The following is a 27,310-nucleotide window of genomic DNA, read 5'->3' as shown; positions in this document are numbered from 1 at the left end:
GCAGATATAGAATTTAATGTTTCTACACAGGATTGAAAGCTTTCTCCAACAGCTTGAGTCTCCTAATCTCATTAGTTTGTTTCTAAAACATTGCACAACAATAAGAATCCCCCTTTACTGAAGCTTATATGCACTGTGACTCTTGAAGGGACACTTAGCACTGAAACCACTTCATACCTAATGACAGCCATGCATTAGAGAAACCAGGAAGGGCTTCACATTCAGTGTCATCATACACAACATGAGAACTAATGTGGCCAATTCTACTTAAAAGAAGCATTTCATCCAATGCTTCTCAGTGGATCGACTGCTTCTGTATCCAATAGCTTTGTAGATTGGGGAAACATACACTGAACAAAATTATAAACGCAACACTTGTTTTTGCGCTCATTTTTCATGAGCTGAACTCAAAGATCTAAGACTTTTTCTATGTACACAAAAGGCCTATTTCTCTCAAATATTATTCACACGCTGTCGTATACGCCAATCCAGAGCATCCCAAACATGCTCAATGGGTGACATGTCTGGTGAGTATGCTGGCCATGCAAGAACTGGGATGTTTTCAGCTTCCAGGAATTGTGTACAGATCCTTGCAACATAGGTCCGTGCATTATCATGCAGCATCATGAGATGATGGTCGTGGATGAATGGCACAACAATGGGCCTCGGGATCTCGTGACCGTATCTCTGTGCATTCAAAATGCCATCAATAAAATGCACCTGTGTTCGGTGTCCATAACATATGCCTGCCCATACCATAACCCCATCGCCACCATAGGCCACTTGATCCACAATGTTGACATCAGCAAACCGCTCACCCACACAAAGCCATACACGCGGTCTGCCATCTGCCCTGTACAGTGAAAACCGGAATTCATCCATAAAGAGAACACCTCTCCAAAGTGCCAGACGCCATTGAATGTAAGCATTTGCCCACTCAAGTCGGTTACGACAACGGCGAACTGCAGACAGGTCGAGATCCCGATGAGCATGACGAGCATGCAGATGAGCTTCCCTGAGACGGTTTCTGACAGTTTGTGCAGAAATTCTTTGGTTATGCAAACAGATTGTTGCAGTAGCTTTCTGGGTGGATGGTCTAAGAGGATCTTGGAGATGAAGATGCTGGATGTGGAGGTCCTGGGCTGGTGCGGTTACACGTGGTCTGCGGTTGTGAGACCGGTTAGATGTACTGCCAAATTCTCTGAAACGCCTTTGGAGATGGCTTATGGTAGAGAAATTAACATTCAATTCATGGGCAACAGCTCTGGTGGACATTCCTGCAGTCAGCATGCCAATTGCACGCTCCCTCAAAACTTGCGACATCTGTGGCATTGTGCTGTGTGATAAAACTGCACATATTAGAGTGGCCTTTCATTGTGGCCAACCTAAGGCACACGTGTGCAATAATCATGCTGTCTAATCAGCATCTTGATATGCCACACCTGTGAGATGGATGGATTATTTCGGCAAAGGAGAAGTGCTCACTAACACAGATTTAAACAGATTTGTGAACAATATTTGAGAGAAATTGGCCTTTTGTGTACATAGAAAAAGTCTTAGATCTTTGAGTTCAGCACATGAAAAATGGGGGCAAACACAAAAGTGCTGCGTTTATAATTTTGTTCAGTGTACATCTACACACAAGTTAAGGAATTGTAATTTGAGCCCAACGCTGGTCATCTTAGCAGACTTTAACAGGAGTATCTTTCAGGGAAACTATTTCTGTGGTAAATAATGTTCCCTCGATGGCAAAGCGGTTATACAAGAAGCACGGAATACCATAAGGTTAGAATGTGGTTTATGCAAGTTCAGTTGAAGAAGAAGTAAAGGTGAATTAGGCAGCTTCATAGAGAAACCTTAAAATGCATCTCAAAGAGAAGCATTGGGCCGAGAAGCTCTTTCTTCGCTTGTCCAATCAAATGTTTCTCATAGTGAAGTATTAAAGGATGGTAAGTGTCCTAATGCAATGTATAAGGATGTCGAACATTACATAACAGAGTCTGACTGTTATAGCAGCGGAAGCACCCTCTAGTGGCTGTCCAGAAAACGTATTCCTGCAATGCAGTGGTCTCTGTGCCTAAAGTGGTCCATTAATGCTGCATATTGTCCAGATATTGCATTTCAAATAAATAAATCAATTCTGCTGGTGAAACCTGCAGACTTAAGCTCTTCCTCCAGCTCAAATTTCCATTAGGAAACTGATAAAACTACGGCACAGAGATTTCCAGAAATAGGATCAGATTCATTGTTTAGCCTTCCCTTGTTGCTGCTGCATTGAGCATAATGAAAGAACTTGTAAAAGAGCATACTGGCAGGTGATGCAAGGTAAATCTGTTTATGTATTTTTATTGATTTTTTTACCTGTAGGAGTTATTTTAGTGCAATATCTACATAATGCTATAAAACGGCAGTCAGTTACTGAAATCTGTTTTAGCCTTGGAAGGTAATATTTATAAATTCTTAAAAAATCTCTAGATGATTGCAACATTTTCTAGCAGAGAGAGAAAATGAAAGGTCTTTACTCTTGTTCCATTTTATTTAACCAATTGCAGATGTCACGGTAGACATTTTGAAGAGCTTAAAAATTAAAGCACCGAGAATGATTGTCAGGAGGTATAATTCACATTTAGTAATTCCCCAATGGTAAAAACAGAACATCAGGGATTGGCTGAAATGCCTAAGCCATTTCCTGGTTGCTGTAGCCTTGGGATAGCAAGCTAAAGACAGACATCACAAATAAATATTTCAAAATGCATTCTCTGCATATTTAATTAAAAAGTCTGCAGAGCTGGCTCATCGTAAGGTAGGGGAAGAGGGGCTTGGCGGACCTTTCTGTGTAGTGTGTTAAATTGGGGGAAGGAAGGGGCATTGTGTTCGAGTGGTGATAGCAGATGCAGTGTCTTAATTTGGGGAGGAAGGGGGGCAGTGTATTAGAGTGGTGGGGGGGAGTGTTTTAAATTGAGGGGAGGGCAGTGTATTAAATTGGGGATAGAGGGGGCATTGTGTTAGAGTGGTGGTGGGGGGTGGTGTATTAGAGTGGTGAGATGGGGCAGTGTGTTAAATTGGGGGAGGTCAGTGTATTAGAGATGTGGGAGTGGGGAAGTGTATTAGAGTGGAGGGAGGGGTGACAGTGTATTGGGTTTGGGGGCAATGTACTAGAATGGGGGGGGAGGGGACAGTGTATTAGATTGGGTCGGCATGGAGGGGCTGAACGTTCCCCATGGAGATGCTGTTTGGTGGCACAGCTTTATGCCACTCATGTACAATAGCCTCCCAATTCTTTCCTATGGGAAAGCATTGGATTGGCTGAGATCATCAGGGATCTCAGCCAAAGTGAAGAACACACGCATAGGACTTCAAAATCAACAAGAGAACTTCATTTGGTTTTTTACAGCTGTGCATCAGCATACATTCACCATTTCAGTCCCATTACCAAACTTTTAATATGTCAATGTAGTTGGACTGAAATGTTGGTTATATGCAAATGCACGTCTCCTTAATATTAATTCACTCTTTTGTTTACTTTTAAGCCATACAAGCGTGAGGACATCCAATGTCAGTTAGGCGACTTTTTTTATACTGTACTTTTCTAAAAAAACCTACATTTCTATGAAAACAGAAGACTTTTTTTGTTTTTTGCGGCCCACATAAACTTAAACCTTGTTGATTTGGCCCGTGTTAGCCTTTGAGTTTGAAATGCTTGATTTAAAACAATAGCACAAAAGAATGAGAAGTCTCGTTCTCTAAGCCCATGGCCGCCCCTATGCCGATCAATACATTTTTAATATTATTACTTATTATCAATTGCTTGTGATTGGAACAAACTGTATGAGAGATGTGAATTCTACGACACCCAGTTTGAGTATTTACTAAATGTAAATTAAATGCAAATTCAGTTTTTGTTTCCAAATAGGTTTATTTAATTCACAGCAAGTAGATTTTGAGGAGTAATAAAAGGTAGGCGAAATGTAACATTTCAGCCACAGTGTTTAGCAACAGTTAAGAGGTGAAAAATTGCCCCTTAACGTGACAAAAAAGCAAATGTATAATATTTCTGGTAAAGGAACACTCCACTGATTTTTTTTCCCATTTTTTTCTTTTAACTGTTTAGTAGATATAACACAAAATAAACAATTCATGTATTTGTGCCTACATGTTTTCGATCGGGGTATATATAAAAAAAAAAAATTGCAAAAGCTACAGACTAGCTATCTGCAGCGTTTGTAAGCCCTCCCTTCTTTTTCCTCTGAATAAAGGCTGATATTGCTAATGCAGTGCTATATAAAGACTATATGGAGACCATATATACTATTAATTGCAGGTGTGATACTGCTAGGATCACGCATTGCTCTGCATGGAATTAAAGACTATCCATTGTATAATGTGGGTATACCAATCAGTTACGTGCATGGTTCTGCACAGATATTTTTATTAGAACATTGTGTCTCCAGGCAAGTTACGTATATGGTTCTTGTAAACCTTTGATTGTCCTGTAAATCACACTTTTTTTAAAGAAATCAGAAATATGGAGAAATTAAATGAGTGGGACATTTAACTTGCAAAATATAGGGGAAGGGAAAAAAGAAGGGAGAATATATATATATATATATATATATATATTTATTTTTTTTTTTTCTTCCTTCCCCCCCATACAGTTAGACTAAAGGAAGTTGTTGCTTTCCCAGAGGCCAAGAATGTGGTCTTCTGGAAACTGAATGAGTGGGTATGTTTGGATAGATGACTGTGATGGGCGGCTGGGAAGGAGAAAGGTGGGGGTGGGAAACTGGCCAAATGTCACTTAAAATACTGTCTTTAAATGTCAGGGGCCCAAGTTCAGGACAGAAGAGAGGTTATCTGTATAAATTGTTGATGGATAGTAAAATCAATATAGGATTCATTCAGGAGACCCATTGGGTCGATCTCCTTCTAGGCTGTGGAGATTTCAAACATATATAGTTCTAGTCTGAAGAGGAAAAATAAAAAAAGAGGGGTAGTTATCCTTTTCTCAGGTATTCTGAAGATTGAGCTTGTATATGAGGGGAGTGATCCAATGGGAAGATACTTGATACTGATAGTACGTATTAACGACAGGTTATACACTTTGGATGAGGTTTATGCTCCTAACCAACTTCCACATAGGTTTCTCGAGAGTCTTATTCAGAAGATTGACCGCGTGTATTACCGACTGTAAAATGGATAGGAACAGTAATAAATTGTTGTTAAATGATGCAACCCAGAAGGCCAGAGCATCTATGATGCAGAACTTTTTGATTAAAAAATGCTTACACGATTGTTGCAGAACACAGCATCCAGACGATAGAGAGACTATTTGTTCTTCTCAAACGTCCACCAGTCATATACACGAATCGATTATTTTCTGAACAGGGCAGACATTTTGGAATAGCTCGGGAATAGGACCTATAACATGGTCAGATCATGCACCAATTCTATTAGAGATAAAAACCAACTCTGAATATAAAACTAGAAACAACTGGAGACTGAATAAGACGCTTCTCAGATCTGATTCTAACATTACAAATATACCACCGCGCTGGTCCCCCCCTCCCAGACTAAATGTAATGCCTACTTAATTGTATTTGTTTATTTACCCCCCCTCCACACACACACACACACAATCCATTCGAACATTTATACGCACATCACACACCCATCACACACAGCACCCCTCACACCCATCACACACAGCACCCCTCACACCCATCACTCTTGCACCCATCACACACAGCACTCTTGCACCCATCACACACAGCACTCTTGCACCCATCACACACAGCACTCTTGCACCCATCACACACAGCACTCTTGCACCCATCACACACAGCACTCTTGCACCCATCACACACAGCACTCTTGCACCCATCACACACAGCACTCTTGCACCCATCACACACAGCACTCTTGCACCCATCACACACAGCACTCTCGCACCCATCACACACAGCACTCTCGCACCCATCACACACAGCACTCTCGCACCCATCACACACAGCACTCTCGCACCCATCACCCTCACACACATATCACCCTCACACACATAGCACCCACACACACAGCACCACTCAAACACAGCATCCATCTCTCACAGACACACACTGCACCCCTCACACACACACACACACACTGCACCAAACACACACACAATACTTCCGAACATATTTATAATATATATATATAAATATATTTATATACTACAGCACCCCTCACACATACTGCACTCCTAAACACATTACGTTCCAGACACACACTAGATCCCTTACCCAACTCTGGATCATATATACACACTAGATCCCTTTATACACTCTGAATCCTTATATACACACACTCACTAGATCTCCTACACATTCTGGGTCCTTCAAACACACACACACACACACTGCACCACCTATACACACACTACATTCCTAAAATACACACTCTGGATCCCTTATAAAAACACACTAGATTCATTTTAAACAAACACATACTACACCCCTAAACACACACTCTCTACAACCCCTACAAACACTACATCACCTATACACACACACACTATAGCCTGTATGCACACACTTACTACATCCCCTATACACACATTCTCTACAGCCCCTAGCCACATATGCATTACATTACACCAAAAACACAACATGACTAAAACCGACCTTATTACACAATACCACACCACAATCAGCTCACTCTTCACATACACAATCCCTCAAGCAGGCTCCAAACACATGCACAATACTCTTTCCTGGCCCTTTTGTCTCCTGGTATCCATTTATAGAGACACCAGAGACAAGTTGCAAGGAAACACAGTGCAAGCATGTTATTAAATTTGCTTGCACTGTGCAGAACAAATACAGGGCTTTTTTTCTCACGCTAGAGCTCTTTAGCAGAGTTCTACGCATGGTCTGCCCTGGAAGAGCATTGAACCAACATGCTCACTTTGAGAGGGGGCGTGTTTGTCATTGGTGATGACAAAACACACCCTCTCTGCCCTGCCCCCTTCTTAGTGGGCCGCTGTGATAAAAAAATGCCTGGGCCGAATTTTTCTCCCAGTCCGGCCCCGATACCGGGCCATAGAATGGCCGGACTTAACGTAAATAAAGAATGGTCAAAATACTAGCCGAGGTCAGGGACGCAGAAAGAGACACAATGAGAAAAGCCAAAAGTCAAGGATACTAGAAATACGGGGAAGTCAAAATACAAGCCAAAGTCAAATATCAAAAATAACTAGAATAGGAACGCACTCTCTGTTAACCAACTAGTGGAAACTACGACAGGGCACTGACCAAATGCTATTTTGAGTTTAAATAACTTTCCTAAGGCTATGATTGGTGGTACATAGCCTTTGACCCCTAAACGTGCGTGCATGTAGTCTGCGTGATGTCACACGCACGTCGGCACCATTCTTTGTTGAGGACGGAGGCGGGGCTACATAGTTGATTGGGACCGCAGCAGCCAGCGTTCATTAGAACGCCCCACCAGTCGGGGATCGCTCCACGAGGGTGCTGAATGGCAAGCTGATTTGCCTTAGGTAAGTTTTTATTATTTTTAACAGCGTGACCGCATCGATAGGATGCAGCCACGCTGTATGGAGGCGTGGGGGACGTGACATTTGCAAGATCTATAAAAATTCCACCAGAGATGCTTCGGACATCCATTATACCAATCCCCAAACCAGACAAAGACCTTGCTCAGATCTTCAGCTATAGGCCAATATCACTCATCAACTTAGACATAAAGGTGTACTGCAGAATCTCGGCCAACAGGCTTAAGGGGGTCATACCAGATATTGTTTATCTTGATCAGTCTGGTTTTGTGAAGGGTAGGAGCACGTCGGACAACATTAGGAAAATTCTTAATGTTATCCACAACGCAAGTCAGCATACGTTACCCTTCGCTCTGGTTGCCCTCGATGCAGCGAAAGCCTTTGACCGCATTGGCTGAAGGTATTTGGAGGAGGTCATGGGCTTCTTTGGCATCTGGGGCACCTTCAAAGATTACATTGTGGCTTTATATGGGGACCTGCAAGCCAAAGTGTTGGGTCCTATGTTTCATTCAGACTGGTTTCCAATTCGGAATGGGACTAGGCAGGGTTGTCCTGTAGCCCCACTATTGTATGTCCTCTCCATTAATCCTCTGGCAATAGTGATTAAACAGAACACAGATATCAAAGTAATAACTATTAATACATCTGAAATTAAGATCACACGTTATGCTGACGACGTGCTCCTGTGCTTGCGGACCCTTCCGGATCACTACCGAAACTCTTTCATTTAGTAGAGGAGTTTGGTAAACCTTCCGGCTATAAAGCAAATATTAAAGAGACACAAATCTAACAAAGGAGAAATGCAAACTAGACTGGGAGGCAAAGAACAAAACTTATCTGGATGTAAGACTATCTCTGGACTGCACAAAAATCAATAGGCTCAATTACTCAGCACTTGCCACTCAATTTAAAAAAGCTTAGGGCTTGGAAGGAAACTGAGCTGTCATGGTTAGGCAGAATAGAGGAAATTAATTCCTATTTATTGCCTAGACTGCTATATTTATTTAGGAACATTTTCGTAAAAATAAAGAAATGTAAAAAAAAAAAAAAAAAAAATTTAAATATTCTAAAAAAATCCAGAGCTGTACAGAACTTTAAATGAAAAAAATAAACGTGAAATTTCAGCACAGGTTGTGATCTGTAAGAGGTTCTAACATGTTTTTTTTTAATTAAATAAGGGCTCCATATCTATATTTTTTATACATATAATTATTTAGCTCAATTCCTAATAGAATAGAATCCTGAAAGATTAATAAACTGTGGTTTGGCCATTTCTGTACTAAGGTCCCGGTTATCATCGGGTGTGTACCATCGATGTCTGGGGCCTTGTTTACATTAACGTTATGGAATTACTTACATAATACAACTTGGGAGATAGGAATTATGACGATGTCAATATAGCATGGGAAGTAGATTAATTATGTCACAACAGTGAGGGACTGCGGTATTAAACCTAAACGTGGAAAGGCCATTAGTAAGGAGGTAATGGTAGAGATTTATGGAAGGTCGAGTCCGAAGGGAACACGTTAAATTTGGAAATCAGAATATTTAAACATAATATATTTAAACATAAACCTATATATGTAGATAAACGTGCATGTTTATTTACACATACTACCACTTTTATAAAATGTGTTGAATTGGCAGAATGGATGTTCAGTGCTATTTGTAGCAACCATGCCCAAGGTCATAAGTTGATAATTATATAATAAGTAGATACAAGAAAAGCAATATATCCAAGTGACATTCTGCAAGATACGCACATACTGCCACTGGCTGCTGGGACTTGAATATTGAAAAAAGAATTAGCTTAGCATATTTTTTGGATCAAACCACTGTTACACTATGGTTAAAAAAAAGTAACAGTTTAGCAGTAATTTAATAAATACGTCAATGGTGCAACAATTTTAGTGCTAATTGCTACACAAAACAAACATTGTTATTTAGAGTAAGATTGGTAATGGTTTTAATGTGGATTCGGCTTATTATAGTTTGATTTGTTGTAAATCATTAGCTAATTTGCTGGATATCTCCGATGAATAGCTTATAGGAGTCAGTTATATGAAAAGTTCAGCTAAATTGGACTTGTCTCCAGACTGGGTACCTTGATATTCCTTGGAAGGTGTATTTAACGGTAAAAACAGGAACAGATAGGAATTGATAGTGTAGTAGATGATATTTATAGAGGAAATGAAATAGGCGAGATGTACACGTATACTTTTTTGGAGCTTCAATTCAGCTCCAACTTAAGCACTTAGGTGGAATGATCCCCCACCTAGGGATATAGTTTAGTGATGGCACATCAGGCAGTCCTTATAGTGGAGGATATTCTCATAGCACATATAAAGTTAAAATTATAAAAGTATAGTATATCACCTCAAAAGGTAAACTACGGGGGGGGCGGAGTCTGTCCGGCAAGCCGAACGGCCGCATGTTCACAGGGCTCCCGTTACTTCAGGGGATTTTGGAGGAAAATCGACGCTGCAGCGCTAGAATAAGCACCACTTAGCTCAATTCAAACTAAGGGGGCTCTGGGGCACCCCTAGACACCTTACCCGAGAGATTCTGGGAGCGGGAGCCCGAGATGTGCAATCGTGGCCTGCGGATGGCAGACAGGGGGAGAGGCGGCCGCTCTCCTCGGCCTGCCAGTGGCGGTGAGGATTCCTCGGGGTTCTACCCCCCCCCCCCAGGGACCGGCGGGGGTGATCCCGGTCCACCCCAGGGAGGCAACCCTGCTCCTCAAGCCATATAAGCAGTCACCGATCGAGCTGCAGACAGTCACGACGAAACAGAAAATGGCGGATGCCAAGTGCTCACAAGCAAACTGGGACCTCAAAGCTAGACTGGATAGCCTGTTCAATGCCTTCTGGAGAAAGCTGGAACTCAGGCAGCAACAGGCCCAGTCGCCAGAAGTAAGAGAAAACTTACCTCACAAGCAGCCTTCACGACCACGAGGCAAACGCATGGCGCTTAAGACACAAGGGGCCCGAAAATGGCGGCTCAAAAGACCCGGTTTACTACAACAGCGCACCGTCCACTGGTACCCTGCCAGACATCCCAACAAAAGAAAGGCAAAGAAAGACACAACAAGAAGCTCACCACAACCAGCTCTGACCACAACGAAGAACCAGACGCACAGCTCATATCGGATCCCGAGGTCATACAGGAGATGCATCCAAATATCAACAAATTTGCCTACACTCCAAACCATGCACGCGGGACCCATCTCGGCGAGGCATCAAGGCCAGCACCAGAGACTAACTTGGCAGGAAAGTGGGGCACCTCAGAGAGGCATTGGCTAACCGCAGCACTGAGCACAAGGACTGAGTAACAAATGTTTAATTTAACTTTACTAGCATGTTTCCTTTATTTTATGTTGTTCTCCTAGAGAGACTTTAGCTTGATTTACCTGGGGAGCCTCCCTCGGGAATTTTTTCTCAAATACAGTGCCTAGACTAATCTATAGTCTAACCCTAACCGGCACAGTCTAAGTTACGTTTGCAACCAGCTTAAATGTAATTATACCGAAAGCGCCTAATGTGTCCAAAATTGTGATATTGTTTTTTGATGATGAGGCTCTCTTAACTAGTAGCCGGTGTTGAGGCGCTAAAATTCTCATCTCACTCACCTGACGACATACTATAGGCGATAGCTTTAACATTGCCTCGCACCTATTATACATACAGAATGCCATAGCTAGCGATGTGTTCCCGCTTCACCATGTTTATCCCTGCCTTTGCCTTAACTTTGAGGGCTAATAACACATTCGCAACTCAAGCCCGGTAGGCATGGTCATTTAAGCATAGTATGGCAAAAAGCAAGCATGGTAAAACTTATAACGCTGCAATGTATACATGGATATAGGCACCTACCTGCCATAAGCATGGAATTAGCAAACATATAGCACTACGAGTCCCAACCCTGCAGCATATAGCCTATTTGCATGTACCTGAAAATGCTGTAAACTCTTAACCCTACACTTAGCTTATATGCACACACCAGTTTGTGACACAGCATACTAATACCATAACCAGATAGTAAAGCACTGATATACTGTGTTCTGAGCATACCTAAGCACCCTAAGCGACGAAAACATATATTGTTTAGCACCCACCCTACCCCTATATAAAAAATGTGCCAGATTTAACTTGTACCTTTATGTTCAACTGTTAAGTATCAGCTGGAGGATTGCCTTTGGGGTACCTCACATGCTTCTGTTCAAAGCTTATGCACTACAAAAATAAAGAATTATCAAAAAAAATAAAAAAAAAAGGTAAACTACTCTACCCAAATACAAAAACCATTAAATTAATGCCCTCCCCTTCTAACTCCACCCACACTTTCTGTGGCTGTCCAATCACACAATTAAGCTCAATGAGAAGTCTTTACAAGGCAGGAGCTCTAGGCAATTGCTACCTCTTGGGTTTATCTCCACTGAGCTAACCAAACCAGGAAGTAACAGGACTGGGTGGCTGAATGACAGTCTGTGGGGGTAATAATTTATTAATGTGACAATTGAAATCTGCACTTTTTGTAAAATTAAAAAACCAAAAAAAAACACATTCTTGCATTAGGGGTCTGCAGTGTCCCTTTATAACTGGGGTGGGGAACCTTTGGCCCTTGTTGTGGGCTACATCTCCCTAGATGCTTTGCCAGCATTATGGGTGCAAGACCATTAATGGAAATGTAGTCCAAAACATCTGGGGGGCTGAAGGTATAGGATAGCGCTGCACTTGCAATTTACCTGCGTAATTGGAATTCTTTACTTTATCACATGCGCAGTGCATAATTTTCCATACATTCCATTGCTTTACAATAGCGGATTCAATGTCAATGACTCAATGTGTTTGTTTAATTTATTGGTGCAGATAGTGGCTACAATAATGGCAATAACAGGAATTGTCATGATGGCGTATGCTGATGGTTTCCACGGCGATTCAATCATTGGCGTAGCGCTGGCTGTTGGGTCTGCCTCGGCATCAGCGTTGTACAAGGTAATCTATATTTCATGATCTATCACGCACATTTAGCCTAAAAGGCAATTTTATTCCATGTACAAAAATACATAAATAGCAACTACAAACTTATTTCACAAATCCTAGGGCTGCCCAATGCACCTTAATGTCACATATGATGTGTTAACCAGAACGGCCATCTTCAAGAAGCAACATGATGGTGCCAGGCATTTATTGAAGTGGATACATTAGTCCTATGTTTTAAAACACAAAATGTAAAAACGTTCATTCGGTTTAGTAAAAGAAGCAAGCGAGAGATCTTACACTGCTCTGTTCTAAAAACTAATCTGAAATTTGAAAAGTGGGAAAAATCACCCTGGAAACCAGTGGACATAGTCAATCTATGCTCTTGGTCACTCTTCTCATTTTACATTATTTTCACCACTATTCAGAACATTTTGATACATTTTCCCAGAGAGTCTGACCAAACGATGATTGTAAGAAAAGGATTATAAAGCTATGTGCGAAAATAGGACAAACTGGCAAGTGACTTGTACCAAAAAGACGGGGCTTTGAAATGGCTTCACCATTGTTTTCTAGTTTACAAACTAGCACTAGAACCTCAATGATGCACAACCAAAAAAATTAAGCTATTAATCTTCTCTTTCTTTAGGATATACACGCAGGGACGGTCTAGCTAGCTGGGTCTGTTACATGCCTAGCAGTAAAATGAGCATTTTTACTGTAAATAAATAATGGAGACCAGTTGTCCAATCGGCTGGTTAAAGTGTAAATACACGGCTTCGGAGAATGCACATGCCTGGTCATATTGTCAGGTGTTGGCTGTTGCTTAACCAGTGAGATAAAAAGGAGTCTAAAATATTTTATGAAAAGGTGGAAATACAAACGTAATTTAGAATTTGCAGAATGGGAAAATCACGCAAAAGATTTTTCTCACCACTCTCACAGGGCAAAGCTAATCCCTCGTTACTTCTGCTAAAGAAGATTCTAAACTCCAAAACGAAAGTGCCCTTCCTAGACCAGCCACTCTTCTAGTAAAGCAACTGAATTTATAAAATAACCCTGGCATTGTTGTAGCATTGTAAAAGCAGAATATTCATTAGCCGTACATGTTTGAAGCACAGGATACAGTGGTGTCCAGTTGACTTCCGAGTTCTGATTTAGCCAAATTGCGATTCAGCCGAATTTGGACCGACTGGCTGTTCGGTCGTATTCCGTATATCAAAACTGCCATACGGATGTATAACCGAGCAAATAACTACTAGCATGGTGGCCAAAACATGCTAGTTTAATTGCTTACTAGGGGACAGCCACTGAATGATGATTTTATTCACATATCGAGTGAGAAGTGACCAATAGAGATATATAGCTATATATGTTTACCACTCCTCCCGAATTTCCCACTATTGGTTACTTTTACTCACTTGATCTGTGAACCAAATGTCATGAGAATGCTCCTATCAGTGTTCTGCAAAAGTCTAGTGTCCACTGCATTGTGAATGCACATCTATTGCAAAAAGTGCATCCATGGTAAACACGCATGAAATGTAAACACCATCCATGGTAAACACGCATGAAATGTAAACGCCATCCATGGTAAACACGCATGAAATGTAAACGCCATCCATGGTAAACACGCATGAAATGTAAACGCCATCCATGGTAAACACGCATTAAATGTAAACGCCATCCATGGTAAACACGCATGAAATGTAAACGCCATCCATGGTAAACACGCAGCCATCGTAAACGCGCATCCATTGCAAAATGTACATCAAATGTAAACGCTCATCCATGGTAAACACCCATTCACCCATACATGGTAAACGCGCAGCCATTGTAAACGCATTTGTAGAGAAGCACATTATGTAACTCTCTAATCACATGGACGGTCCAATGACCAAATACAGACACTGTAGCTACTATGGACTGATGAGAACACCAGTCTCTGTATTCTGGGTGCTGGTTTACCCCCTAATCTCATGTGGATAGTCCCCCAACACTGTGTGCCCTATAAGTCTAGTGCCATAATTACACATTGCCCTCTTCTGAATGATGTTGTCATGGTAATGTGGTCTATTCATTATGATTGCCCTTACAAAATATGCCACTTGATTCTGTGCATTTTAAAAGTGTCATTGTTTGATGACATCTCTTTAACCCCTTAAGGACACATGACATGTGGGACATGTCATGATTCCCTTTTATTCCAGAAGTTTGGTCCTTAAGGGGTTAAAAGGACACCCAGTTACAGGGTACTGATTTTTATCCTTTTTTCAGATCACCGCTTCACTGACTAAATACAATATTTGTTTGTAGGCCTATTTGCCTTTTAAATGCACTTTATTGAAATTCTGCTTTGACATATTGACACATTGACTTTAAAATGAATATGCAAATTGTTCAGCATGTTAAATTCTCCCAGCAGGTTTTATATTGTGCACAACACAAATGCTTAGAGGTGAATGATGTTTAATTCAGCAAGTGCTAAATATTATGATCTCGTTGAGATTTAATGTCATAAGCGATCAAATTTTACATTGAAAATCTGCCAAATGAGAATCAGAACTCAAAACGCTGCGAAGGTCTCATATTTAATACAACATCCAGCTTTCCTCATTTTACTGCTTTTAGCCAACTCTTATTCAAAAGCATGTAGACACAGGTTTTGTAATTATTTGCTCAAGGTACGTTAAAGGGACACTCCCGGCACCCAGACCACGTTGGCTCATTGGAGTGGTCTGGGTGCCAACTCCCACTACCCTTAACCCTGCAAGTGTAATTATTGCAGTTTTTTTTAAACTGCAATAATTACCTTGCAGGGCTAAGTCCTCCCCTAGTGGCTGTCTATTAGACAGCCACTAGAGGGACTTCCTGCTTCATAGCACAGGTTTTCTGTGCTAGAGCGTCGCTGGACGTCCTCACGCTGTGTGAGGACCTCCAGCGTCGCTCTATTCCCCATAGGGAAGCATTGAAATTAATTTTCAATGCTTTCCTATGGGGTGCGCTAATGCGTATAAGGTCTCCTCGGCCGGCGGGGGAGGAGGAAGCAGCGACGTGGGACCTGTCGCTGCCCCTGGTAAGTCACTGAAGGGGTTTTCACCCCTTCAGCAACTGGGGATTGGGGGGTGGGAGGGAGAGGGACCCTCCAGTGCCAGGAAAATGGATCGTTTTCCTGGCACTGGAGTTTCCCTTTAAATAAATCTCCGGAGGTTTGCTCAGTAAAAGACGCACATTTTTGAAATTGGGATATCTCAAATGAGTCCACAACACATCTTGCTAAAGGCTCATAAAGCTTTCCGTGTAGCCATAAATTGTAAACAAAGGCATTTATAGGTCACTGTAGGCACTAAAACCATTTAATCTCATTGGAGTGGTTATTTAGTGGCTGAAGTCTGTCACTGTCCCTGTCCCTCCATTTTCGAGCAGTTTAACACTAAATAAGGCTCCCTGTCTGCTCACAGTCCAGCCCCTACTGAAGGTGTGGCTAAAGCAGAGATTACACACTTCCTTGTAGCCATACCAATTCATACCAGCAATGGGCACTGTGATAGGCTGGAATCGGTCAGCTGACACTCAGCTAATCACAGCCACTCACTGCTGCTCAGGCTATTGCTTCCTTGCCAATTAACAGAACTAAAAACAAACCTATTAAATTATTGCACATGTAGTTCAGTAACCAACATACCATGCTTTTTTTGGAACATCCCAGACTTCACTGCTTACAGTCCTGAAATGCAATTTTCTAATTTTTAATCCACATTATAAAATGAATGTGAGAATGACGGACAGTGAAGCAGAACACACATGCCGTGCCCATATGAAACTTTGTCAACCGTTATTAAGCTAGCTATTGACATAGCGCCACAAATTCTCAAAATAGTCGACATCGATTTTAAAGATTTATATAAATACATTTTATACACTCTAGGCATCCAGACCACTTCAGCTGATTAAAGTGGTCTAGGTGCAATGTCCCAGGTTCCTTAACCCTGCAACAGTAATTAATGCAGTTTTTAAGCAATAATTACTAACTATGGTTAATTATTGCCGTTTTTAAGCAATAATTACTATCTAGGGTTAACTCCACCTCTAATGGCTGTCTACCATACAGCCACTAGAGGGCCTTCTGGGCTGTTGGGTGACTTTTGGTCGCCTGACGCTGGATGTCCTCACACTATGCATGGGGACTCCAGCATCACCCAAAACCCCATTGGAAAGCCCCCTAGTGGAACTAGAGTTGATTCCTTTGGTTCTGTATCTTTCAATCTTGGATAATATAACCTAATGTCTGCTCTTTCATTTGCAAGCACATCAGTATGGTCAGCAGATTTGGCAAATGCCAAAACTGTCAGAACAGATACATTGTTTCTCTGTTTTGTGCCCGACAACAAACTATACACATAGTACGCAATACTGAATGTACGTGGCCAGCACAGAATTTAACTCCATTTTCTTTTACAGGTTTTGTTTAAGATGTTCCTCGGGACGGCAAACTTCGGTGAGGCTGCACACTTCTTTTCCACCTTAGGATTCTTCAATCTCATTTTTATTTCATGCACACCCATCATCCTCTACTTTACCAAAGTGGAGTACTGGTCTTCGTTATCTTCATTGCCATGGGGCTATCTGTGCGGAGTTGCCGGCCTCTGGTTAGGTAGGCTTTTGTTTTTTAATGAATGCACTCATTGTTTGTACTTGTTATAATCAAGATCAGTATCTTCTCTACATCAAAATAAGAATTAGAAATTCTAATTGACTTCATGGTTGAGAAATCTTGAGACACACAATAAAATGCCCAATGAAAACCTTTGTTTAACATAAAATAGGAAATAGGAGAGATGAGAGAAGAATCAATTATATAGTTTAGTTGCTTAATGCGCCAAATGCAAATCGATTCTAATACTAGGGGTCATTGGTTTATTTCCCCGGATGACTAGCTTGGTGTTTCAGCCCCCCCAAGTCAACGAGTGCCATTAACATGACACTTTAAATTTGTGTTAATGCCTGGAGTATCCCTTTACATTTTGTAATAATATCCATTGGAAAACACTCCTCTTATGGTCTTTAACACAATTATTTTTTTAAATATAGTTTATTGACAAATTCTCCACATGCAAATATGTCAATGTTGGCCTAGAAAAAGCACAAGTTAGAAAACAGAAGTTTCCTGCGAGCCCACACACTACCTACATTGCCAACATCACACTCCCACACTATTCCATTGGTGTCCAAATCAATAGAACAAAACAGATTGATTGTTTAATACTATAAACAGCAGGGGGGGGGACTAGGAGTGAAAGTGTGAAGCTTACAGCCCCCCTCCTGAATAATTCTGGTTTCCTGGGATCCTCCACTTTGTCATTTAAACGCACACCCTGCTATGCCTCGAGGAACATTTAAGGGTGTCATTCCACCAGCCCACCCCCCTACATGGATATTTAAATGGTTTTATTAATTATACAGCTGGTGTGCCAAGTTATTATTCACCTGGGATATTTTTTTAGAATTCAGCTTCGATGCGGGTGTTCCATCAATTATCAATTCAACTTGCATTGAAATCATATTGTAGCAGACACAGAATTCCTCTAAAGTAAATGTATCCACCCTGAGCCAAGCTCTGAATGTGCATCCAATTACCGTTCACAAACAGAAAGTTTGGACTCTGTTCAGATATAAGGTCTGGATTTAGGCTTGCTGCTTAGTAGATAACCTTTTTTTGGAATTACTCTGGGAGCATTTAAGAATATTAACAGTAATTGTATTTGATGAAGTGTGATATATAGTGGAGCAAAATGTTTAGAACATAATGAAAATGATAAATATCTCATTATATGTTTATTTTATTTTTTGCAGCTTTCAATATTTTAGTAAATGTTGGAGTCGTCCTCACATATCCAATTTTAATATCGATTGGAACGGTTCTAAGTGTTCCAGGAAATGCAGGTATTTTTTTTTTTTTTTTAATAATTCACCAAGGCTTTACCAAGCGTCCTTCTCCCATTTTTCAAGGTTGAAGCTAATTTTCTGTACAATCTGCTGCATTCATTGTGTCAGATTTACTATCTGGGTAAGACAAGGAGCTAGAGAGACAATTCAGCACCAGATACCAGTTTATTTACCAGAGCTAGCTCAGGAAAGGGCCGTGTGGCCGGAATCTGACATTTTGTAGGTTTTTGTCTCTGAGTAAGGGCTCCTCTATCACAAGGAAGGCTAAAGCAGACAGCATAGCCAGACGGCCTGATATCGTTTGCTTGGCAGTGAGGGTGAATGGTTTCAGATGGCATACAGTGAAAAACATTATTCCAATACATTGTGACAAATTAAGGAAGAGAGAGAAACAATAAGGAGGCGGTGCCTTGTCTGAACTGGATTTTGACAAAATTAGCCAAACCTTTAGTATAAAGTAAACAGAAAATGGAGTATCTAATTAAAAATAATATATATATGCAATATTCAGTAACAAAAACAAAACAACAACCAGTAAACCTAACAATTCGATGGGGTCGATAAACTGAAAAGTGATTTGCTAAAAAGCCAAGCTATCAGGTCACAGACCCCAAAGGGAAACCATAATAAAGGCAATTATAGAAATGAACAGAAATCAATGTAGTATGGATGAAGTGTGTCAATAAAACATAAATTAGATAGAATAGAAAAATGGCCAAAGGTTAAATAAAGAGACCACTTAATACTCCCAAAAGCAAATATAAAAAGAAAGCCAACAACCTATGGGGATACAATTCCCAGTGGTTAGATTGTAAAACCATAGCTGTCTGAATGTAGTAATGGAAGCTTGATGGATGTCCATTATGAGTCCAGTCTTTTAATCAAAGTGCTTCAATCTGGGATCATTTAGCCAGAGACCCTATAATCTCTGGTTTTACTAGTTAACCGCTAAGAATTCTATTCCAACAAGTCTTGACATTTTTATTTATTTTTTTTTTATTTGGATTTTTTTTTTTTTTTTTTTTCATAGCGCAAGACTCCGCTGCCCTTAAATGTGGATGGAAATTGATCTATGTGTTTTTAATTCCACTTCCTATAACCGTATGATTTATTGCTGTTCCATAATTACCAGTTTCAGTCATCCTAATTTAAAATCTTTATGGTCCATGTCCTTCTACAGCCATCGACCTTCTCAAGCATGAAGTCATTTTCAGCGTTGTAAGGCTGGGGGCAACCACTATAATTTGCATTGGTTTCTTGCTTATGCTTCTTCCCGAAGAATGGGATGAGGTCACCCTTCGATTCATCAACAGTTTAAAGGAAAAGAAGGCGGAAGAACACACAGAGGAGATCGCAGAATCGACGGTTCACACGCGGAGTCGCAGCAGACCAAACGGCACAGTATCTATACCTCTGACCTAGAGCCCCCACCCTTTCAATGCACGTGAATGTATATTCTGTGAATATAATTTAATTATTTCACAAATTGTAATGTAATATGACAGTATTAATCTGCAACAAATTTCAAGTTAAAGACATGTTTACATTTATACATCTAAGTGTAAATAAACACAATAAAAGTTTTTGTATAGGAGGTCTTTCATTTTATTTTTTTTATAAATAAAATGGCCGGGTGCAATATAACCAGAACTTTAATATCCAAACATAATGTAAAGGTGGCTGCACTCAAGGTTCTTGGTAAAAGTCCAAAGTTTATTCCAACACAATTAAAAATAAAGAGATCAACGTTTCAGTCCCTCTCGGGGACTTTCTCTATTTTTTTCTCTATTACATGTCAGATAGAATGTTTAAGAGGTAGTGCGTGCACAGAATGGCTTGCAGAAACCCTTTTGGAGGCTGGCTAATCTTCAGGAGATGGTGCAGAAATGGAATCCAGCCTTTATGACTACGGTGCCAGTTAGTCCGTCTGGGCCATCCATTCTTCTATTTTGGATCTTGTCTAAGCTGTAGTTAGCTATTCGGACTAGGTGATAGGATATCCAGTGTAGTTAGATGAGCGATTTAGCTGCATTCAGTAGTCGAAACATAAGTGATACTTTGTATGTTGAAAAAAAGAGGGGTCATTGGTGCGAGGATGTAATAAAGCTGCAGGTGTGACCTAGGTGCGTACCAAGGATGTCAGCCTGCAAATGATGTGGTATATACTCTACTGATATGACTGGATAGATGGATATTCCCACCAATATGGAGACAAGAAGCCGTGGTTTGTGAACACAATTTATACAAGGCTCCGTTAGACTTGATTCTGAGACTCGATGTGATATGCCCTGGTAACCTCTCTGTAATGTTCCCATCTCTATAAATCTGAGATTTGGTACACAGCAGGACCGGAGTCTAAGGAGTAAACATACAGAGTAGGGACTCTGTGTGATTCTGTTGTCCATGCTGGGTAGGTGGAGGATTTTTAAGCTGAAGATAGAGACATTAGGGGTGAGGGAAGATAGAGGGATAAAGAGACAAGGCGCATGATCGAAGAACCGTGAATAGAGAGACACAAAGGATTGAGAGGAGATAAGGAAAGAGAGAGAGGAGAGAGGACTAGAGGTGAAGGGTGAATTAGCATGGAGGGACCCTTAGGGATACAGTTAAAGAGACTTTGAAACTTAGTAACACTGTGAGAGGTGCTATTTCATCGCAGCACAGATTGTGCTTAACTGACTCTAAAATTAAATCAGAATACCTCGCTGAGCAAACCGATGTCTCTTGCCAGTAGAATTCTATTAAACATTCCCTCTTAGTCTCCTATTACACAAGTGGGTGTATCCTTTGGGGTAATCATTTGGTATACCGTATGTCAAACCGTTTTTAAGCCGTTTGCCAAAAACGATGAGTCACGGAGGCACAGGTGGCCTAGCCACTTGCTCATAATATTGCTAATGCTATCCCATTATTACCCTCCCGCCAAACTGTCCCAGTAAAGGTCCAACATAGAAGGAGAGAGTTGACTGTGGAACACTCCATCAAAGTGCTATCTTCTAGTTACAGCCGAGTACCAGTACAGTCATTAACATAAAGTATCAAAAGAAACAAAATCACAGACGTTTTAACGTTCAAAAGGCCCAGCTTTATGTATTGTTTGAGGTTTGACTTGGAGTCTGTAATTGCATTAAAACAATTAATTTCTCTGCTACAAGTTTCCAGATCCTATATACACTGCTCAAAAAAATAAAGGGAACACTTAAACAACACAATGTAACTCCAAAGTCAATCACACTTCTGTGAAATCAAACTGTCCACTTAGGAAGCAACACTGAGTGACAATCAATTTCACATGCTGTTGTGCAAATGGGATAGACAACAGGTGGAAATTATAGGCAATTAGCAAGACACCCTCAATAAAGGAGTGGTTCTGTAGGTGGTGACCACAGATCACTTCTCAGTTCCTATGCTTCCTGGCTGATGTTTTGTTCACTTTTGAATGCTGGCGGTGCTTTCACTCTACTGGTAGCATGAGACAGAGTCTACAACCCACACAAGTGGCTCAGGTAGTGCAGCTCATCCAGGATGGCACATCAATGCGAGCTGTGGCAAGAAGGTTTGCTGTGGCAAGAAGGTAGGAGGGCAACAACCCAGCAACAGGACCGCTACCTCCGCCTTTGTGCAAGGAGGAACAGGAGGAGGACTGCCAGAACCCTGCAAAATGACCTCCAGCAGGCCACAAATGTGCATGTGTCTGCTCAAACGGTCAGAAACAGACTCCATGAGGGTGGTATGAGGGCCAGACGTCCACAGGTGGGGGTTGTGCTTACAGCCCAACACTGTGCAGGACATTTGGCATTTGCCAAAGAACACCAAGATTGGCAAATTCGCCACTGGTGCCCTGTGCTCTTCACAGATGAAAGCAGGTTCACACTGAGCACATGTGACAGACGTGACACAGTCTGGAGACACCGCGGAGAACGTTCTGCTGCCTGCAACATCCTCCAGCATGACCGGTTTTGCAGTGGGTCAGTAATGGTGTGGGGTGGCATTTCTTTGGGGGGGCCACACAGCCCTCCATGTGCTCGCCAGAGGTAGCCTGACTGCCATTAGGTACCGAGATGAGATCCTCAGACCCCTTGTGAGACCATATGCTGGTGCGGTTGGCCCTGGGTTCCTCCTAATCCAAGACAATGCTAGACCTCATGTGGCTGGAGTGTGTCAGCAGTTCCTGCAAGACACAGGCATTAATGCTATGGAATGGCCCGCCCATTCCCCAGACGTGAATCCAATTGAGCACATCTGGGACATCATGTCTCGCTCCACCCACCAACGTCACGTTGCACCACAGACTGTCCAGGAGTTGGCAGATGTTTTAGTCCAGGTCTGGGAGGAGATCTCTCAGGAGACCATCCGCCACCTCATCAGGAGCATGCACAGGCATTGTAGGGAGGTCATACAGGCATGTGGAGGCCCTACACACTACTGAGCCTCATTTTGACTTGTTTTAAGGACATTACATCAGAGTTGGATCAGCCTGTAGTGTGTTTTTACACTTTAAATTTGAGTGTGACTCCAAATCCAGACCTCCATGGGTTGAAAAATGTGATTTCCATTTTTGAATTTTTGTGTGATTTTGTTGTCAGCACATTCAACTATGTAAAGAACAAAGTATTTCAGACGAATATTTAATTCATTCAGATCTAGGATGTGTTATTTTTGTGTTCCCTTTATTTTTTTGAGCAGTGTATATTTATCCCCATTAGACGATTTCTGTCATGTATTTGACATCTGACGGTATGTATTCTGACATGCCCAAGGCACAGCAGATGCACAGCAGCTACAAGCACTGAATGGAGACATGACACTCAACCATTAGCCTCAGGCTCTCGAAGGACACAATTGTGTCACCTTTAATCCATAAACACAGACAATGGCATTTATACACAACACACATAAATAATTTGTCATCATGGCACCAACTGGACCCCCCGGTGATAAGAGAGTGCGGTGTCAGCTGCTGAAAATTCTATCCAGTTCCTTGATGGATTGGTGAAGTTCTTCAAGATCAGCTGGATCTATATTTTATAAATAAATGCCTTCAGTTCACATAATTAAAGCTGTCTTTATAATTATGGCTAAATATAAATTCTATACTTTTTTTTTTAAGTTGCTTACATTGTGCCTTTTGTTTTTATTGAGTGGTCATACCGTGAGCAAATGATAAAATGATGCAAAAAATGGAGGTATAGACAGGGACAGTTAAATGATGTATATTAATATGAAATATAGAGTGTGCAAATATATTGCCTATGCAAAATCAATAAACAAAAAATAATCTATAGGAAGGAAGCCAAAATAAATTATTCAGCATCTCACAGATGGGGGATGGGAGGCAAGTAACAGAGCTGAACAGAAGAATTAGGAAGTCAATGGAAAATAGCACCCAAAAATAAAGCAGTAAAGGTGATCTGATGGACGAGCTGTGTCCTTCAAAATGGTCCTTCTTGTGGAATATTAGAAAAGCAGACATTCCCACTGTGGGCTACAATCAGTGTGTAGCTATCCAACCATATTGACACTGGATCTTCCAATGCTGAAGACATGAAGTAACTGGCTACATAAAATAAAGTAATTCAAGAACGGGAGATGATAAGATGGTTCTCTCAGAGAGGTTATACACTAACCGAGGCTAGAACACAGCTGGTCATGTGATACTACCTCAGTAGAGGTGGACATATTTAAAAAAAAAATTGAGATTAAGTTATGTGAGGCAATCTCGGTCATCATAACAATATGGGCAGCTGGATATTAAATTGCGGGAAGAAAGTCGGCCATTAGACAAATTGCAGAAGTTTTATAGTATCAATGGCCCCTTGATTCTGATACGGGAGAGAATATATATTTCTCTACCCCACCAGCAGAGGACCAAAGTCCATAATTATACTCACTTCTTCTTGGACCCCAAAATAGGAAAGTCTTACCCCTATTTATTTAGCTATAGGTGGGCTAGAAAAAGAAGGGGGGGGGGGAATCATATTTACAACATATAGTACTGTCACCAAAGTCGTTTACGTATCAAATACTCAACTGATTGCATTGGAATTTAATTGGAATACCTACATTACACTTTCCACCTCACCCCACAGCAACTGGACTCTAAACAGGGGTCTTTGCAAAATATGGAAAAGTGACAGATTGGATTTAAAATAAGAAAAAATTAAAGGGACACTCCACTGCCCAAATAAAAATAAATACAATGTTTAGTAGATACACTTTAATAAAAGCATGCATGTATTTAATTATACATTTTTCATTGGAGATATATCTAAAAAATAGTTTGCAAAACCTGCAGTTCTCATCTGCACCCTCTGCAAGCCCTCCCTTTCTAACCACGCCCACTTTATGTGACTGTCCAATCACAGATTTCACAATAGGGATGAGCATGGGCAAAAAAAATTGGTTCGGTTTGGAAATTCGGGTAAGTAAAAAAATGTGTCTGCTTAGGCAGTTTGGACCAATGGCATTCGGTTCAATTTCGCACTTTGGAACTGCCGAATGGCATTCGGTTCGGACATTCATCATTCTGGCATGTGGCATTCATTTCGGGCAATCGGCAGTTCGAATGTTGTTTGTTTGAAAAATAAACATTTGTGTGTTTTTTTCTTAAACAGCAATGTTTTACATTGCATAGTGGACATCAACAGCACCCATACCACTTAATCTTAAAGAAGTGGTCTGGGTTTAGTTAATAATTAGTAGTGTTAGTTTAGTATATCTACAATTTACAAAATTATATTTTCACTGCACAGATAGTGCAGTCAATCAGGGAGCACTGCCAGCATGCAACATTCTGCACACTATAGAATCCCACCCCTGTGACACCATCTTTGTGGAGAGTTTAGGAGCAGAGAGTGAGCAGAGTGTGAGAGCAGAGAGAAAGCAATTTGTGTGTGAACAAGCAAGTGAGAGTGTGTGTGAGAGAGAGAGCGAGCGAGCAAAGTGATGGATGGTAGGGAGAGCAGTGTAGGGTGCCCCAGAGAGTTGTGGAGGTGATTGTAGTGGGGTAGTTGTGGGAGATTTGCCCAGGGAGGGTGGTGGGAGGGAAGGTAGGTGTTCTAGGGGCAGGGAGGGTGGTGGCACTAGCAGCTTTTGCCGTTTCATTTGCCTCCATTTCTGGTGTGTTGAAGCGGAAGCAAGTGTACCACTACCTGTGCTCTGTCTCTTAACACTAGTACTGGTCGGGGGGCTAGTAGTGGTATTACCAGCAGCGAAAGCCCAGGACAAAAAAAAGGACCCAGGTACAAATCCCCTGTCTTGCACATGTGGGACAACCACGCCTAGCCGTCTGGATGGCACGTTGAGAGCCGGGACAGTAACCCCCCTCTTTAAGACCGCACTTCGGGCGTGAACAAAGTTCTTTGTAGTGGTCAAATTCCTCACTGTCGGAGGTACTTCTGGTACCGCTGGAGAGTAGTGATGGTCTTTGAGGATCCAGGTGCAGGTGGTAAGTATTTTGATTCCAGAAGGCACATCCCTCTGAACTTTTCTCCTTAGGTACATCAACAGGAATCGAGTTTGCGGTTTGCAATCCCTTTTTGAATGTTTCCAAATCCTTTATGCGGACTATAGTACCATTAGAGACATAGGTACAATCCAAAGGTAGATTGTTGAGTAGACAGGAAGTAGTGATGGTACTGGTTTTAACAGTAGTGTCTTCAGGAAGAGGTGCAGACATCTGTGGAGGAGGGGATGGAGATTTTATCAGGGAGGCCAAGCACGGACAGGCATATCGGCGTCTTTGAGGTTTTACAGGCTGGCATGCAGAGCTCATAGGACGAAGAAAGGTGGTAGCCATTTGGAGATCTGGAGGCCTAGGTGGGCGAACAGGGCAATGAGAGACGAAGGGTCCCCTTTCTCCACAGTAAAAGCAGAGGCCATGGCTTCTACTCCAGTCTCTTTCTTCATGAGTCACTTTGATCCAGACGAGTCCTATTTCCAAAGGTTCCTCAAAGTCAAGAGGAACATTGGATTTAGCTTATTGGTCAAGATTCCTTGTCATCATTCACGTAATTTTCCCTCTCTCTCTCGTTTTGCCACTTTTCAGAAATCCGAATCCCTTTGGAGCTTCGGCACTTCCGAACCTCAGCACATCGGACATTTGTAAGCATCCAAATTGCATGAAATTCGTACAAATGTACATTCGGAACGAAACCAATTGCACATGTCTACTTCCCAATGCAGCACAATGAGTCTTTGCAAGGCAGGTGCTCTGGGCAATTGCTGCCTCTTAAATTTATCTCCACTTAGTTAAACAAACCAGGAAGTAACAGGACTGGCTGTCTGAATGACAGCCAGAGGGATGTAACAAGGTTAATTTATGAAAGAAACAATTTCTAAAATGGAAAAGGGACACATTCTTCTACACTCTTCTGTAATGCTTTCCGTGTGTGGAGTGGTCTATTAAAAATAAATAAAGTAAAAATCTGAAAAAGATAGGACATCCCAAAATGAGAGGAACATAAACAAGTTTCCCTATTTGCTGAAGTTTTGCAGATCCACAGAAGGCTGGCATGTGGATCTATATTAGTAAATACAGCTGGTATATTGTGATATTGGATCATTGAGAGGTCGAGTGCTGAATTCTAACATTGACACACAAGCTTTCCTGCCTGCCCTTGGGAATAACTTGCATACTTGTCTGCAGCTAGTTTAATATTACATTTCTGTTCTCCTCAGCTCACTGAGTTGCTGCACTATGTAAATGTTTAACTGGCCTGATTTTCAGGCTTTTAAAAAGGGAATTGACCAAATTCAGTGCTTAGTGGGAAACTGTAACCGGACGTTAGCTGTAGAAACAGTGGTGGAACGTTCGACGTACACATCTGAATTTTTA

General features: G+C 41.4%; 1 protein-coding gene across 4 annotated transcripts in view; it reads left to right on the top strand.

Annotated features, from left to right (window-relative positions):
• The window catches only part of SLC35F4 (solute carrier family 35 member F4), a 119,039-nt gene extending 99,047 nt beyond the window's left edge, over positions 1 to 19,992 (top strand). For all 4 annotated transcript variants that reach the window (XM_063440381.1, XM_063440383.1, XM_063440382.1 and 1 more), the window contains 4 exons: positions 12,418 to 12,543; positions 16,990 to 17,182; positions 18,382 to 18,471; positions 19,655 to 19,992. In XM_063440381.1, coding sequence (XP_063296451.1) covers positions 12,418 to 12,543; positions 16,990 to 17,182; positions 18,382 to 18,471; positions 19,655 to 19,896 — 651 coding nt within the window. In that variant the 3' untranslated portion in view covers positions 19,897 to 19,992. The remainder of the gene's footprint in view (positions 1 to 12,417; positions 12,544 to 16,989; positions 17,183 to 18,381; positions 18,472 to 19,654) is intronic.
• Positions 19,993 to 27,310: the final 7,318 nt, after the last annotated feature.

This window comes from Pelobates fuscus, chromosome 13, assembly GCF_036172605.1.
Source record: "Pelobates fuscus isolate aPelFus1 chromosome 13, aPelFus1.pri, whole genome shotgun sequence".
Taxonomy (NCBI): domain Eukaryota; kingdom Metazoa; phylum Chordata; class Amphibia; order Anura; family Pelobatidae; genus Pelobates; species Pelobates fuscus.
The sequence above is the reverse complement of the archived record's forward strand: the minus strand, read 5'-3'. Positions and strand labels throughout refer to the sequence as shown.